The 15,650-nt window shown below is 40.2% G+C and overlaps 1 protein-coding gene across 1 annotated transcript; it reads left to right on the forward strand.

Annotated features, from left to right (window-relative positions):
* The first annotated feature begins 732 nt into the window (after positions 1–732).
* Positions 733–12,860, forward strand: RNF19B (ring finger protein 19B). The gene is made up of 9 exons (XM_072417950.1): positions 733–1,309; positions 6,363–6,568; positions 8,979–9,123; positions 9,207–9,369; positions 9,478–9,592; positions 9,691–9,828; positions 9,942–10,164; positions 10,632–10,763; positions 12,127–12,860. The coding sequence occupies exons 1-9, from the start codon at positions 816–818 to the stop codon at positions 12,518–12,520; spliced, it is 2,010 nt and encodes a 669-aa protein (XP_072274051.1). The 5' UTR covers positions 733–815; the 3' UTR covers positions 12,521–12,860.
* The last annotated feature ends 2,790 nt before the right edge of the window (positions 12,861–15,650 follow it).

A 15,650-nucleotide genomic window follows, 5' to 3' on the forward strand; every position in this document is an offset into this window, starting at 1 on the left:
TTCTTTTTGCATAACAAAGAACAGCTTGCTCCAGAAGTTAATCATTGTCTAGGCTCCATAAAGTTTTATTTATTGTTTTTTGCTTTGTTTGTGATTAACTCACAGTAGGGATTTTTTACAGTAACTGATACCACGCTTCCTAATAATATGTTGAGACAAACATCTGTCCTAATTGCATTTATTAAAATAATGTACATGTTCAGACTTACAAATTCAACTTATGAACAAACCTACAGTCCATATCTCATATGTAACCCGGGGACCTGCCTGTACTGTAATACAAAGTAGCCAATCTGCTTCCTTGTTGTAGGACACTAACCCAGGGTATGGAGAAGCATGGCTACTTTTATTTTTACAAAGATTGTCAATGGCAGACGCTGTTTCTGGACTGACAAGTTTCCTTTAAGACAAATCTTAAAAAAATAAATTACTTTTCAGCTATTGATCTGAACTGAGCAGAAAATAGCCAGCCTGTCAGATCTGACATGACAGGCATTCACTATAAACACAGAAGTGATGTGTGTTGTATAAGTGAAAGCTGTCAAATCATGTCTTTGTCACGTGACCTGTACAGGCGCTACCGCCAGCAAGTATAGGACACTCTAAACCACTACTGCGCACGTGTAATGCCCGCACTAAGGCGTGGCCTCTGGGGCACGTACTACTGATGTCATCCACTCTCGGGATTGCTTTCATTTGCGCATGTGCGATTCTGTCACCTGGGTGGAGAATTGTAGAGCTCGCAGAGCGGGCGCCTGCGTAGTCTGAACCCGGACTCTAATCACTTCCTGGTTTGAAGTGTCGGTGAGCGTAAGATGACCGAGGGCTCCGCGGAGCCCCCACCCTGCCCTGGGGCCCGGCGTCGCCGACTTCTCCTTTCCCTTCCCAGTGTGTTCCCTGGAAGAACCCGTTCAGTACCAGAGCCATCGATCCCTTCCCCTCCGCCGTCACCGCCTCCTCCCCCTGTTGTACCGGCCTCGGTTCCCCCGCCGCCCTCCTCCCCTGGCGGTCAGGACTCGCTCCTAGAATGTCCGCTATGTCTGGTCCGTCAGCCCCCCGAAGAGCTGCCCGAACTCCTGAGCTGCCGCCACCGCTCCTGCCTGCGCTGCCTCCGCCAGTACCTGCGGATAGAAATCACCGAGAGCCGGGTCAACCTCCGCTGCCCCGAGTGTGCCGAGCGCCTCAGCCCCCAACATGTCAGGGCCATCCTGCGGGACCCCCAGCTCACCCGGAAATACGAGGAGTTCCTGCTGCGCCGCTGCCTGGCCGCCGACCCGGACTGCAGGTGGTGCCCGGCCCCGGACTGCGGGTGAGAGAGCCAGCACGGTGCTACAATGCATGGCGGGGGAGGGGTCATACCGGGTAGGGGGTCATACCAGGGGGAGGGGCAGATCCTCTGCTGGGGACATTTCATGCTGCTATGCTGGGTGAGCAGAAGGCGAACCTCTGTGTCTTCCCCTTACTAAGCAATCTGTTGATCCAGAGATCCAGCATGTTGTGCTGCTATATGACATCATGAGATTTCTTTACTAACCCCAAAAGCAAACTCAAAGCAATCATCTCCAGCAACACAGACCTAGTGCCTGAAAGTGGGGAATGTTGGAAATTGGATGAGGATCTGGTGTTGTTTTATACCCCATTTCCTCATCTTTAAACTTAGTGCCATCAGGAATATACTAGAATTGTATAATCCCCCCTAGAACCTCCCTCCTGTATGAACTTCTGTACCACTGGGCAACTATTGTTTTACTTTTTGTTTTGTTTTTTCCTTCTTCTACTTGTATTCTATGGTAACAATGCAAGGGAAAGTCAGGAATGCCGAATAATTCCTAAACAGCAATAGAGAGTAAATTTTTCAATGGAGACACTGGTTCAGAGCAGATTTCTCTATATTCCTGTTGTTTAGGAAATTCTTCTGAATGGGGGACAATGGGCAAAAAGGAGCATTTACTGATCTGTCTAAAATGGCTTAAATTATATAGTAAGTGACATAACAGGGTGAGAACCTATAACGTCTCTTGCATTTTGTTGATTTACACTTTGTCCTGCTAATAATGGATGCTTACAGTGAAATTCATAGAGAGAGTATATGGGGGGTGGGTGTGACCACATGGGGCTCATAGTAAATATGTGTTTTATAACGGGTACCACTGCAAAGCTATGTATTTGCCTTCCTACCTGCACTCTGTTCACTTAGAACAGGGGTGTCCAAACTTTTTGTGAGGAGGGCCAGATTTGGTGAGGTGAAAATATGTGGGCATGGTCTGCATGGGTTCACACAGCACGCACCAACTATAATAACCTAGGGGATTCCCTGCGATGACAGAGGCCACGGGCCGGTGGAATTCTGAACATGGGCTGCAATTGGCAACCGGGCCAGACTTTGTACATGCCTGACTTATCTGTGCTTGTGTGTACACAGTCTGTTGTCAGTGACCAAACAATCCGACCAAGCAATTGATAGATTGGAACTCTCAAAACACTGCACACACATATTAGATTCTGCCCTGCTTGTGGATATCCAGGCAGATGTATTGGGGGCCAGGATTGGGGTGCTGAGAAGTTCCTGGCTTTACCCAGAAAGAAGAGAGCCAGAGTTATGAAATAACACATTTTTTCAACATATTCCCCCCTGAGACTGCACTTTGTACAGCATAGTTGCAGCTTTTCTAGACCGTTCAAATAAAAGTCCTTTGGTTGGGCCACAAACCAGCTCTCGGCAGCATCTTGGACTCAGAAATGTCCTCAAAATGTTGCCCCTTCGGGTGTTTCTTCAAATTTGGGAACAGATAATAGTCTGAAGGGGCCAGGTCAGGTGACTAGGGGGGATGGTGAACCAATTGGAAACCCAGGGTGTTCAATTTGGCAGCCACAACGTTGGAGGTGTGGGCAGGTGCATTGTTCTGCAAAAAAAGGATCACTTTGGTCAACTTACCATAGCGTTTCGTCTTTATTGCCTCCTTCAGCTGATCCAGGAGGTTAGCATAATACTGTCGGGTGATACCAGTGCCCTGAGGTAGGTAGTCCACCAACAGAATACCATCTTTGTCCCAGAAAACAGACACCATGACCTTTTTGGCAGATTTCTGGGTTTGGAAGTTCTTCAGCCGTGGGGACCACTGTGGCGCCATTCCTTTGACTGTTCCCCTTTGACTGTTCCTTGGTTTCAGGATCATAGATGTGGAGCCAGGTTTCATCCTCAATTACTAATCTAGCTAAAAAGTCCTGAGCAGCTTCAAAATGGGCCAAAACAGCTTTGGATGCTTCAACTCGTTCCTTCTTCTGATGAAGCTGAAAGCTCGTGCATGTCTAGGATAGTGGTGATAACAAACTCAACACGCTCAAGTATCTGGGCCATCTTTTTTTGCAGATATTCGCCGGTCCTCAATAATCATCTCATTGACAGCATCGCAGGTTGCCGGGTCAGTTGAGGTTGGGGGGCGCCCACTGCGGGGCTCACCTTTAACGGTGATATGCCCAGTCTTGAAACGAGATATTCAGGTTTTGTCAGTGCTGTAGGAAGGACACTTCTCTCACAGTGTTTGTGACATCTCAGTGTGAATGTTCTTTGCTGACTTTCCCTGGAGAAACAAAAACTTTATGATGGCCCGTAACTCCAACAACGTGAAACTTGCTTGTGCCTCCTCCATCACCAGCCAGCTTCTCACTAAAAGAAAAAACAGTTTTAAGAATCGCAAAGACCTGATATTTGCACAGTTACATACTAAGATATTGGGCTGTCATATGCCCCCACACTCATTTGTCTATTTCATCTGGAAAGGGGGCAAAGCCAGGAATTTCTCAGCACCCCCTCGTACATGATCAATCATGCACAATACAACTTGTGTACCTTCAATACTTACTTGCATGTTCAAAATATCCAGAGGTATAGAAAAAAAAGAAGAGGGGACATGGTACTATCCATGACGAGGGCCCATGTGCATCATTGTTATATAAATGCCTCTTTCCCGAATAAAGTAAGGACACGCGTGCCCGACCCACTACACCCCTGCATATATCTACAGCCATTTGGAAATTAGTCTCATGATCAGTCAACTATTGAAGTAGTAGTAGTATGTAAATGTTACAAATGGATGGTGGGTAAACGGCACAGCGCACATTTGGTTTAAGGCTTAGTAAATGTCAGTTCACAAATCACATTTCTGTACTTGGAAATACTTGTGATTGTTCCCATTAACACAAACTAATACACACAGCACTGATCAGTTCTGTGGAGGAATAAAAAGTGAGCAGGAGGTATCTTGCTTTGTCTTCCCCCCCAAGGGAAAGTGGAGCAGTCATCCCTGTCTGGTAGTTTAACAATATCCAAGGGGGAAAATTTCTTATTGGGCATGCACCAAAATAGACACGTAACATGACCATGTGTTGCCATCCATTGTGATGCACTGGAAAATGTACATCACATGTACATTGCCTTAGAAATAAATGACAGCATGTTGCACTAATATTACATTATGTTTGTTACCTTGGTGCAACCCCATTGTAAAATTGAATTTTGGCCCGCTAATGGATGCTGTAACAGTTACCATTTTTCTGTATAGCTTGAAATATTGAACATGTGATTATACAGAAGTCACCATCATTATGTCCCAACTGTCCATGTCTCCCAAACCACCCGGCCCCCTCTATGTAGTGCAGCTGGGAATTGTGGATATAGCCCATAGGCAAATCAATCAGGTGTAAGCTACACAAAGCAGGAAAAAACATAGATTCTGCTTGGGACTTGTAGAATAGGAAGTATATGGTGATAACTCTATTTGTCAATAGGACACCAAAAGATATGAGAGATACTAAAGCAAATACCAAGTCAGGATTTTTATCATAGGAATTCAGAAATTGTTGGTTCCTGACCCACAGGGACACTCCATGCTCTATTCTTGTCTATTTACTGTGGATTCTAAAACATAAAAAAAATACATGTGCTCTGTACAACACTTTTTCTCTGCAAGCCTTTGCCCTTGTCCCATTGGCACTAAACACAGAATACAGTAAACAGATACATAGACACTTTAGTAGCCCCTCTGGGAACAGCTCAGCTCTGACAACTGCTCTATGGAAACAGTTTTCATGAGAGTACTTGCAGCTCTTCCCAAGAGGTATCTTGTTAACTCATTAGGTTGTTTGGAAAATATACTCTATATACACACACAAAGCTCCAGTCCTGCTTACATAACCTTAAAGTTAGGCATCTGACCTCTGTTTTATGGAAATACCAGGATTTAGCTTGATCTGTTACTCTGCAAAATGCAGGTCAGCAGGGAAAGAAAGGTTTTTTATGGAGCCGATACACATTTTGGTGCTACATTGTGGAAACATGCATGCTGTTTGTTTTGCATTGAAATGCACAAGGCACAACAGGTTGCTACCTTAGGTATGCTGTGTATTTGTCCATTGTACTCAAACATCAGTGTTTTTTTCCTTAATACACACTGGGATTGGTCCTGTCATCATGGTATACAGATTTCACCCATTCAGCGTCCCTACCCACTCATTATGAGCAAATTTATTGAAATGGCTTATGTCATACCTGGTTGTCATGCTGACTAATTTTATACCTTTGCTTTTCTGACCCATAACAAGTATTTGAATGAAGATCTCTGACATTACTGTGACTTTTACAGCCTGTTGGTCAAGGCCGGTGACTCAAAGTATAACACATAGTGTGTTAACATACCAGAATTTTTAGAAGAGGCCAGGAGTGTCGTCCTCTTTTTAACTTTTTAATTAACTCAAAAGTTGTTCTGTGGTCCTTTGTTCCTCGCTTAATCGGGAATAAGGTACAGGAATGCATGACTGACATCCTCTCCTCTGTTTATATGGTCCCTAAATGCACTATTTGCTCACTAGAGCCCCAAAGAAAAAGGCCCATGTAGGTACAAAATCATTTATAGTGGGCCTTACATAACACTGACATCCCCCAGTCCACCCTTGCTTGTTAGTACTCATGCTGATGATGGATTGCATGGGTACCTAGTGGTGCATTGAGAAAGTAGTTAGGGGTCAGATCTTCTCCAGTAGCAGGAATTATGTTGGGGACTTTCAAATATGATTTTTTTGGTGGAAACTTGTAAGCTCCGGAGAGTTGGAGACATGACTATAGACTCTTTATGTAAAGAGCTACATTAGATATTGTCACTATATAAATAAATGGTAATATTGGTAGCAAAGTTGTTTTGGAAGATTGTTTTTTTAAACATTTCTTCATTACAGATGAGTGTCTGTAGTTTATTGGGCTACTTGGGTTAGTATACAGCTTTGTTGTACTAGTGATTTTTGTTTTTGTCTAGTAATCCTGTTTTCTATTCAAGCATACTTTTATTTTTTGTTTTTTTGTTCTTTAGGTATGCCGTTATTGCCTATGGCTGTGCCAGCTGTCCCAGACTTTCTTGTGAAAGAGAAGGCTGCCAAACAGAATTCTGTTACCACTGCAAGCAAGTGTGGCACCCCAACCAGACATGTGACATGGCACGTCAGCAGCGTGCACCATCGTTTGGTGTGCGAAGGAAGCACCCTTCTGGCATCAGCTATGGTCAGGAATCTGGATCAGGTATACACTTGAAGAAGATGTTAACTGTAAACATTTTATTTTATGCTTATCTAATCTTAAATCTGAAAAAAAACAATGGAAAGGGTGTCTGGGTATAAGCGCCCTATTTGGTATTGAAAAGACATATAATCAGTTAAATTAGTCACTTATTGTATGATGCATTAGTGGATATGGAACAAGATACTGTGTATGCTCAAATATAAACAGATCAAACTTCTAAACAGAGTACTTTTTAACCTGAAAATAATAGGAAAATTTATAAAGTAGTTTAAACTTAAGGCACAAAATGCGGCCATTACTGTTAACATTTAAAAATGTAATCAATAGAAATGCCAATTAAATATAAATTCATACATTGTCTGTTAATCAAATTGACCCTGTACATTTTCCCTATATTTTTACAGGTTAAAGTATTTTGTACTTTTGGTTATAAGTCACTTTCCATAAATAATTTGTTTGCATGAATATGCGAACACAGTACCACCTATTGGTCTGACCCAAGTAAAATACATTTTTTTTCTGATGTGACTTTAGGGGCAGAGAAGTTTCTTGGTTTATACTCTAGTGTATACTATACTCACTTAACAGCCAGGTTCTATTCCTATGACCTGTTGATAAACAAATTGGTCATTAGATGAGGAGTTATAGGCCCATTTGCAGAGCTTTGAATGTGTAGTTTGTGTAGGTGACAGGATCACTTACAACCTGCAAGAAAGGGATTGATGATGCAGTGTATGCAGCAGTGAACAGGAAGTACAGTGAACAGTTTTTGTACAGTGTTCTCGTTGGGGAGATGGGAATAAGTAGGAGCCATCATTAAGGAGGTAAGTTTGTAAATGAGGAGTATTTGTACTATAAATGTGGAATATTATTATTAATCTGCAGTATTCATCTGTAGATTGACATTGGTCACCCATTGATAGGAATGTATATATCTTCCCGCTTTGTCTGTAATCTCTGGGAGTAGAAGGTGCAATATTAGAAACCAGTCTGGTGTCATTCATACACATGTTCTTACATGAAACATCTTCACAGGAGAAGAGAAATGACCTTTTCAATCTGTGGCTGCTCTTTCGAGATCTAACCACACCGGGGACCAGAGGTGACCTAGCTGCATTGCTTCAAGCAAGAAAAAAATTACTATCCTAAAAGATAACAAAACTAGCTTTTGCTAGAGTATTGCGGGAGTTTCCCTTTTTGTTTCTCTGCCATTACATGTCCATCTGTCATCTTCCCAGAATAATGTTTCTTCCTCTAGAGTTGTCTAGAAGTTGGTTCTAATTGCAGTGGTGAAAATCAGGTCATTAGGTTGGCTGCAGTCCTATCTGGTATAGCTGTTGAATGTTGAAGAATTTTATGACTAGATTTAAAAATTAAAACTAAACTTCAGGCAAATGGCTAAATACACAGATTTTATTTGTAATTGCAAATGGCATGGCTTCAGGAGCAATAAGCTTGTTTTACATTTTGGCAACAGGATCCTGGCTTTCCTGTAGGAATCATCCTAGTGATAGTATTAATCACACAATCAATCCCTTTGGGGATCCCGGGCTTCTGACTATTCAGGATTCCATTCTGTGATCCCTAATCCCTCCTCCATGCAGTAAACCTGGGTAATCCCAGTTTCCAAGCTGTCATTTTAGGGCTCTGCTGCAGTTGGAAACGGATCACATGAAGTCATTTGGGATCTAAGACACTCGATGGCTCTATAAAAGCTCCTGTACATCTGCTCCCCTCACATATACATATGTAAAAAGCATTTTTTGGCTTCCTTATTTGTATTTAAGCATTCACACAAAAGATTAATAAAAAATGTTTTTTTGGTTTGGATTTTAATGTGCTCAATAAGAAGTGTCCCTTCAGTGCAATCTTCCTTCAGGTCCCTTCATAGCCATGAGCATCTTTCTGTGTGTGCACTGTTATCACTGTTATTGGACGATCATGCCATTGTAGTAATTGGTGTATCGTTCACTTTTTTTAAAGTGTGTGTCTATTTCTATTAAAACTGCGTACATTACAAAAGTCCCACAGATAGCTCAAAACATGGCAGACTAATCTGGCTTTTTTAAAAAGGAGAATGTAGTGTGCAGGTGTTAACCATACATTGAGGTGTGATGCTTTGCAGGTAAGTGTGGACTCTACCTAGCCCTAATGGGTTGTACAGAGTTATTTAGCATGTCCTACAAGTTGAGTTTTTTTTTTTTTTTATAGTATCATTTTATGTTAAGACAAAGTACTTAAAAGAGTTGGTAAAATATATATATTGATTGAAATAAAGTGCTAAGAATATAATTTAAACGGTTCTTGATGTAATGATATTGTTATCTTAACTTTTGTAAAGTTTCGATTTTTATATTTAATAAATTCCATGTTGACTAAATTGAACATGAAACATTTTTTTTTTTTCCAGCTGATGATATGAAATCCTGCCCCCGTTGCAGTGCTTATATTATCAAGATGAATGATGGGAGTTGTAATCACATGACCTGTGCTGTGTGTGGCTGTGAATTCTGCTGGCTGTGTATGAAGGAAATCTCTGACCTCCATTACCTCAGGTAAATCTAGAATTTGTTTCATACCTTGAACCTTAACTAATCTCTTTTGTATTACTCCTTCTTATTCTTCTTCTGTTTTATAGCCCCTCAGGGTGTACATTCTGGGGAAAAAAGCCATGGAGCAGGAAAAAGAAAATCATTTGGCAGTTGGGCACTCTAATAGGTGCTCCTGTTGGCATATCACTGATTGCTGGCATTGCCATTCCTGCTATGGTCATTGGGATCCCAGTTTATGTGGGTAGAAAGGTTAGTGACATTTTGTGAAATTAAAGATATTTATACTTGGAATCTTTTAGCGTACAATATACACTGTTGGTGTCAGAATATTGTATAATATTAGGTCTTTATTTGCAGATTCATGGCCGTTTCGAGAACAAAAAAACTTCTAAACACAAGAAGAATTTGGCTGTGACAGGAGGGGTTATTCTATCTGTAATTGCGTCTCCTGTTGTGGCGGCAGTCAGTGTTGGTATGTGTCATAAATTATCCAAACATATTTTTATCTTTACAACTGCATTCTGTATCCTGAATTATATTTTTTCTTTATTTTTCTTCCTTGTATATTAGGAATTGGTGTTCCTATCATGCTAGCTTATGTGTATGGAGTGGTGCCAGTGTCCTTATGCCGTGGGGGTGGTTGTGGTGTAAGCACAGCCAATGGCAAAGGGGTAAAAATTGACTTTGAAGAGGATGGTCCAATCACAGGTAATGACATTAGAAATGCATTATGAAAGGATTTCTGTAGGGAAAAAACTAATGAATATATTTTAAAAACCTGTAATTTGTGATATTTCATTTGCCTATTTTTCTACTTATAGTGGCAGATGCTTGGCGTGCACTAAAAAACCCAAGTATTGGGGAAAGCAGCATGGAAGGTCTTACCAGTGTGCTGAGTACAAGTGGAAGCCCCACAGATGGATTAAGTGTTTTACAGGGAAACTACAGTGAAACAGCCAGTTTTGCTGCCCTGTCTGGAGGAACCTTAACTGGTGGCACATTAACTGGTGGTATGCTAAGTGGAGGGAGAGCCAAGTACTGCAGGTATTGTCCTCATGTGATATGCAATTAAGTAGTGCTGTAAGATCAGCCATTATTAGGTACAGCTTATAAATGATCCTAAAATCTACTCATCCTTAAAATGATCACCTTGTGTTAAGCTACTGAGATGATCCCTGAAAAAGGACTCCAAGTCATTTCAAAAGGTTGTTTCTCTAATAAATTAGATTAGTCAGTAAGGTTCATTTGAACTGCAAACTTTCTGATAATGTTACATACAAATATATGTAAGGTAAGGTCCTTAATATAATAATATAAACTATACAGGTTTACACTAAATCCAACTCATAAAAAAAAATGTTGGTTGTCCCAGCTATATACATGATGATTTCTAATATGTGACAGGAGAGATGAACTGACCACATATGAGGAATTTTTTGTTTGGCAATAAATTGTTTGCATTTTTATGTCTGGTTAAGCATTCCTAATGTTCAATATTTCCATAAATGCAGACTGGAGGTCCAGGCTGATGTGCAAAAAGACACTTGTCAGAAAGACTCTGTAAGCCTGGGAGCTGTCAGTGATAGCGCCAGCACAAGAGCAATGGCTGGCTCCATCATCAGTTCATATAACCCGCAGGAAAGGTATGTTAAATTTAATTTGATTTAATGTTTTTTACATACTCACCTTTCTCCAACCCAGGTAAACCCAAACCTTTTTCAGCACCAGCCATTTTACAGATTGTGCAGCTTTGAATTCAACCTGCCTCACAGCTTTTAATAACGGAATGGGTTTTTGCAAGTAGTAGTCCACATTCACCTTACCAGTATTCTCCACCTCCATCTCAGCTGACAATACTTAAAGCGGAAGTAAACCCAAACCAAAAATAATCACACTTACATCTTCTCCTCTCTTCTTCCATGTTCTTCTTCCTACATCACCCGATCTCGCACTGCGCAGGCGCAAGATCAGGTGACGTGATTGGGAAAAAACTTGCCGATCCCACTGTGCATGCTTGGGATCGGCAATTTTTTCCCTATTGATGAAAGGGCTCCTTCTGCGCATGCCTTGGATGCACGGGCATGCGCAGAAAGAGTAGCAAAGAGCCTCCCAGGATGCGTGATGTAAGTATCCTAGGAGGCTCTGTGCTCCAATTCATTCTTGATCCCCAAGGCGATCGAGAATTTAAGGGGGTGTTGCACTTAAAAAGAACACCAACAAACTTTTTGCTTTAAATAAAAGGGTTGTCTTCTCTTTTATGTAACATAAAAGTTCTGAGTTTAGGTACACTTTAAGAGAATCAGTCTTAATGGGAATTGACATCACCACTTAACTTACTTGACTTGGTGGGGACAAATGTAAAAGTTTTGCTGCTGGTAAAGGGAGTAGAACTTAGGCTGGGGAACTCTTTATATGGATACTAGTACCCTACCTTGCATGGGTAAGATGACACGGTCTCTTTAAATTTCATCACCCTAAATGATTCATATCTAACATCGTTGTGTTCATTTTTTATCTCCATATTGTTGCAATCCTGTTTTTTTTTTTTTTTTTTTTTTTTTTTTTTTTTACACCGATCAGCATAGGATGGAGAAGCTGTATTTTTACCTTTTTATGTTTTAAAATTGGGATAGAGCATTTATGTATTCTGAAATGTATGTATAGATGTATGTATAGAAAAATCCAGCCTACCTTGCCAAGGAGGTCATTTTCTTTGCTGGAAGGATATTTATTGTATGAGAAGGAATTGGTATAATTTTTTTTTTTTCTTGTTTGAGTAAGTAAATTGAGATCAGATTTTTGTCCAAAACTTTTATATTAAAAAATAAAATAAATGTTAATACAAATAGTGACTTATTGGAGAAGGTATTATAAGGCTAAATACATTGTTTTAGATGTTTGGTAGATAAGAATTTTATGACGTGTCAATGGAATTGGTAAAAGTAATGTGTGATTCAACTCTTTGTGGCAATTTTTTATTTAAAAACTTTAATGTGTTTTCTGCAGGGAGGTCAATAACCTGGAGATTCAAGTTCACATAGAGGCCAAACCTTCCCGGTACCAGTTGATGAGTGAAAGCAGCACGGAGGAATCCTTACATGCCTCTGCACCTTTAGTGGAAGGAGAGGAAGATGATGCTTGCAGAGGCCAAGTTACTACTTGTGACATCACATTGGCACAGCCAGAGAGCATTCGCAGTGATCTGGAAAGCTCTGATGCCCAGTCTGATGATGTACCAGACCTGGCATCAGAGGAGTTTGATTCTCCCCACCTTCTACCACCATCGCCCCCAGAACAGCGCCATGAAAGCCCTCCACCCCGCATGTGTGCACAACAGGAGGGAATTTGTGCCAGAGAGGAGGGCCTTGCCAAACTTGAGTTCATAGAGGTACGGGTGTAAAGTACAGTATCTACCCACCTCAGCTTACTCAATTTTTTTTTTCCCTCTTAGGGAAACCTCTCAAAATGCTGTAAGTGGACAGGACCAATCATTGCACAGTCCTGCTGTATGCCACAAATGCTTTGTCTTGGACTATTATCTTCTGTTCTGCCCGTCACTGTGAAAGGCCTGTGTCTTGCTCCTGTAAATTACTTTAATTTATTGACTTTGACTGGATGTATAGAGCATTAATTTGGTTCTGTGGAACGTCACAAGGGATTTGGTGAATCTGCTATTTTCTTTTCTTTTTTTTTTCCTTTGTAAGGAATTGTTGAACAAAATAAAACATATTAAAATATAACTTGTAGTAATTCTTTAGAACATAAACTAGTCTTGTAACAAAAGAAAAAAAAAAAAAAGTAAAGGGTAGATGTCATGACTTGTTCACTAAGTTCAACGGACATTAGCCGACCATGCTGTTAACCAATGCTGGGCATTTTTGACAGTCTATGTCTGCGAAAATGGTTTGGTAGGCTTATACAAAATCTCAACCCTAATTAATGATAACCAGGGCATTGGGGTAGTTAAAGGCTGGTTTACAATGGTGAACTTGAACATCTGAACTTGGCCTAAAACTTAAGATGAGGAAGCATTGTGGTTACATTACACTGGGGAACAATTTTGAACAAATTTTTCGTTGACTTAAATTTTTAAGCTTATTTACACTAAAATAGGTATGCGGATTCTGAAAATGCAGTTTTCTTCTATCATGTCAGGTTTTTTCTCCACCGCCTATATTATTGCGATTACTGTAGTGTGGATTTGTATAGGCTAATAATTTACGCGCAAGACAGTGTGGTCATATGTGCGCTGCTCTACGTAGTGAATAAGCAAAATTTATTTTTCTACTTACACACGTATTTCCTTAAACAACCCTGATTCATTTTGGTATATCTGTGGCAGTTTCACCATTCCCAGTCAAAGTGCGAACATCAGCACATTTGTAGAGCAAGCCTATTTGGCATATTTCAAAGTTAAACTTGGTGATCAAGATAAGTCTTGGGCCCCTCATAAGGTGTTGAACAGTGTGTGGAGGGTTTAAGGATATAGACAAAGGGAACACGTGATAAGATGCCATTTGGTATACCTATGGTTTGGCGAGGGCCAGGAGATCATTTCAGTGACTGGTACTTTTTTATAGTGAAAACTTCAGGATATAACAAGAAAAATAAATTTAACAGAGTATCCTAGTCTACCATCGTCTATGCACCCAGTGGCTCATTAAGATAAAATCCCAGTGCCGATTTTCGTTACACTACCCTCTCTTGAAGAACATGATTATGGTGATGAATTAGGTGACAACAATGATGAAGAGTTTGAAATTGAAGAGGACTCTGTTTGTAAGGATTTGATCAGCATGAGTTGAGTGATTTGGCACGTGATTTGGGACTATCGAAGAAGGGTTCAGAACTCCTAGCATAAAGACTGCGAGAGAAAAATTTACTTGAAAAAGAAACAAAGGTATTGTACTTTAAAACCAGAGAAATTGCATTTCTGCAGTACTTTAGAACTGACAGTGGCTTTGTGTATTGCCATAATATCCTGGTTTTAATGGAGGAATTGGGAATTTCAATCTATAACTCAACTGAATGGCCACTATTCATCCATAGCTCAAAGCGGAGATTAAAGTGTGTCCTCCTTCACAATGGCAGTTTATTTGGGTCAGTCCCAATTGGCCATTTAGTTGCTCTTTGTGAAGAATGTGCAGACATAATGACTTTTTTTTTTTTTAAGTTGTTGCAATATCGCCAATACAACTGGGTCATCTGTGTTGACCTTAAAATGGTATACTTCCTTCTTGGTCAGCAATGCGGATACACCAAGTATCTCTGTTATCTGTGCATGTGGGACAGCAGAGCTTGTGGGAGGCATTGGGTGGAAAGGAATTGGCCTCCGAGATCTGCCCTGAAACCTGGTGATCCAAACATTTTACATGAGCCACTTGTTGATAGAATATTATATTCCCACCTCTGCACATGAAACTGGGTCTGATGAAGCAGTTTATTAAAGCTTTGCCAACTGAAGGAGACTGTTTCAAGTACCTCATTTTGGCATTTCCTAGCCTGTCATTTGAAAAAATAAAGGCCGATGTGTTTGATGGCCACATTTTCAGCAGCTCATCAAAGATGAACATTTCATCAGGACAATGTCGGAAGGGGAAAATAATGCTTGGTTATCATTCAAAGCCATTGTCAGGGACTTTCTTGGAAACACATGAGCAAAAAAGTACACAGAAATTTTCCAGAAACTCTTGGGAGAGCTACAAAATGCTTGGTTGCAATATGAGCATCAATGTACATTTTCTGCATAGCCATCTTTCGATTCTACAAAGATTTGAACGTCATGGAAGGACGGTATCGGGGTAGATGGGATGTACATATAATGGCTGACTATTGTTGGAGCATCCGGCGGGATTGTCCTAACACTGAACACTCCAGGAAAAGCTATAAGCATACATTTTTACCTTAACCGCTTACCCGATTCATTTTCAAATGTTTTACTGTAAAAAAAGAAAAAACTCTTGAGTAACAATAAATTCTTTGTATGAAGAAAAGAAATTAAAATAAACCGTACATTCAAGTTATTTCAATATTTTTCATTGTAAAATTTGTATGTTTTTTGTCAAAAATAGAGGGTACCGTGTATTGTAAAAACTGGATGTGATAGCAAAAAACTGGGGTCATTTCTGGATTTACCACCCAAAAAATAGTAAAAAACAAGTGTAAGATCTAACTTAACAAAAAATGTGTTTCTTAGTGTAGTATTATATTCCTAAGGAGCTTCCTGCAAAACTGCACAGCTAGATTCAGGTTATTAACAGCCATCTGACAGTCTCCAACTCCTTGAAGCGTCTTTATTTAGCAAAAAAAAAAGGGTATTATCAGTGCACGCATATATTTAGTTCTTCATTACTATACTTCCTTGAAAATATTTGATGTCCCTTTACATTTTACAGGATTGTTATTCCTTATTTTGGTTAATTGTAGATTAGTCACTAGGGTAAGCTCCCAGTTTCGATGCAATCCGTCTCAATTTACAAATGGTATCATTACTATTACATTACCAAGTTGTTTCCTATATGTTCATTTTG

Source organism: Pyxicephalus adspersus, chromosome 1 (genome assembly GCF_032062135.1).
Source record: "Pyxicephalus adspersus chromosome 1, UCB_Pads_2.0, whole genome shotgun sequence".
In the NCBI taxonomy this organism is placed as follows: Eukaryota; Metazoa; Chordata; class Amphibia; order Anura; family Pyxicephalidae; genus Pyxicephalus; species Pyxicephalus adspersus.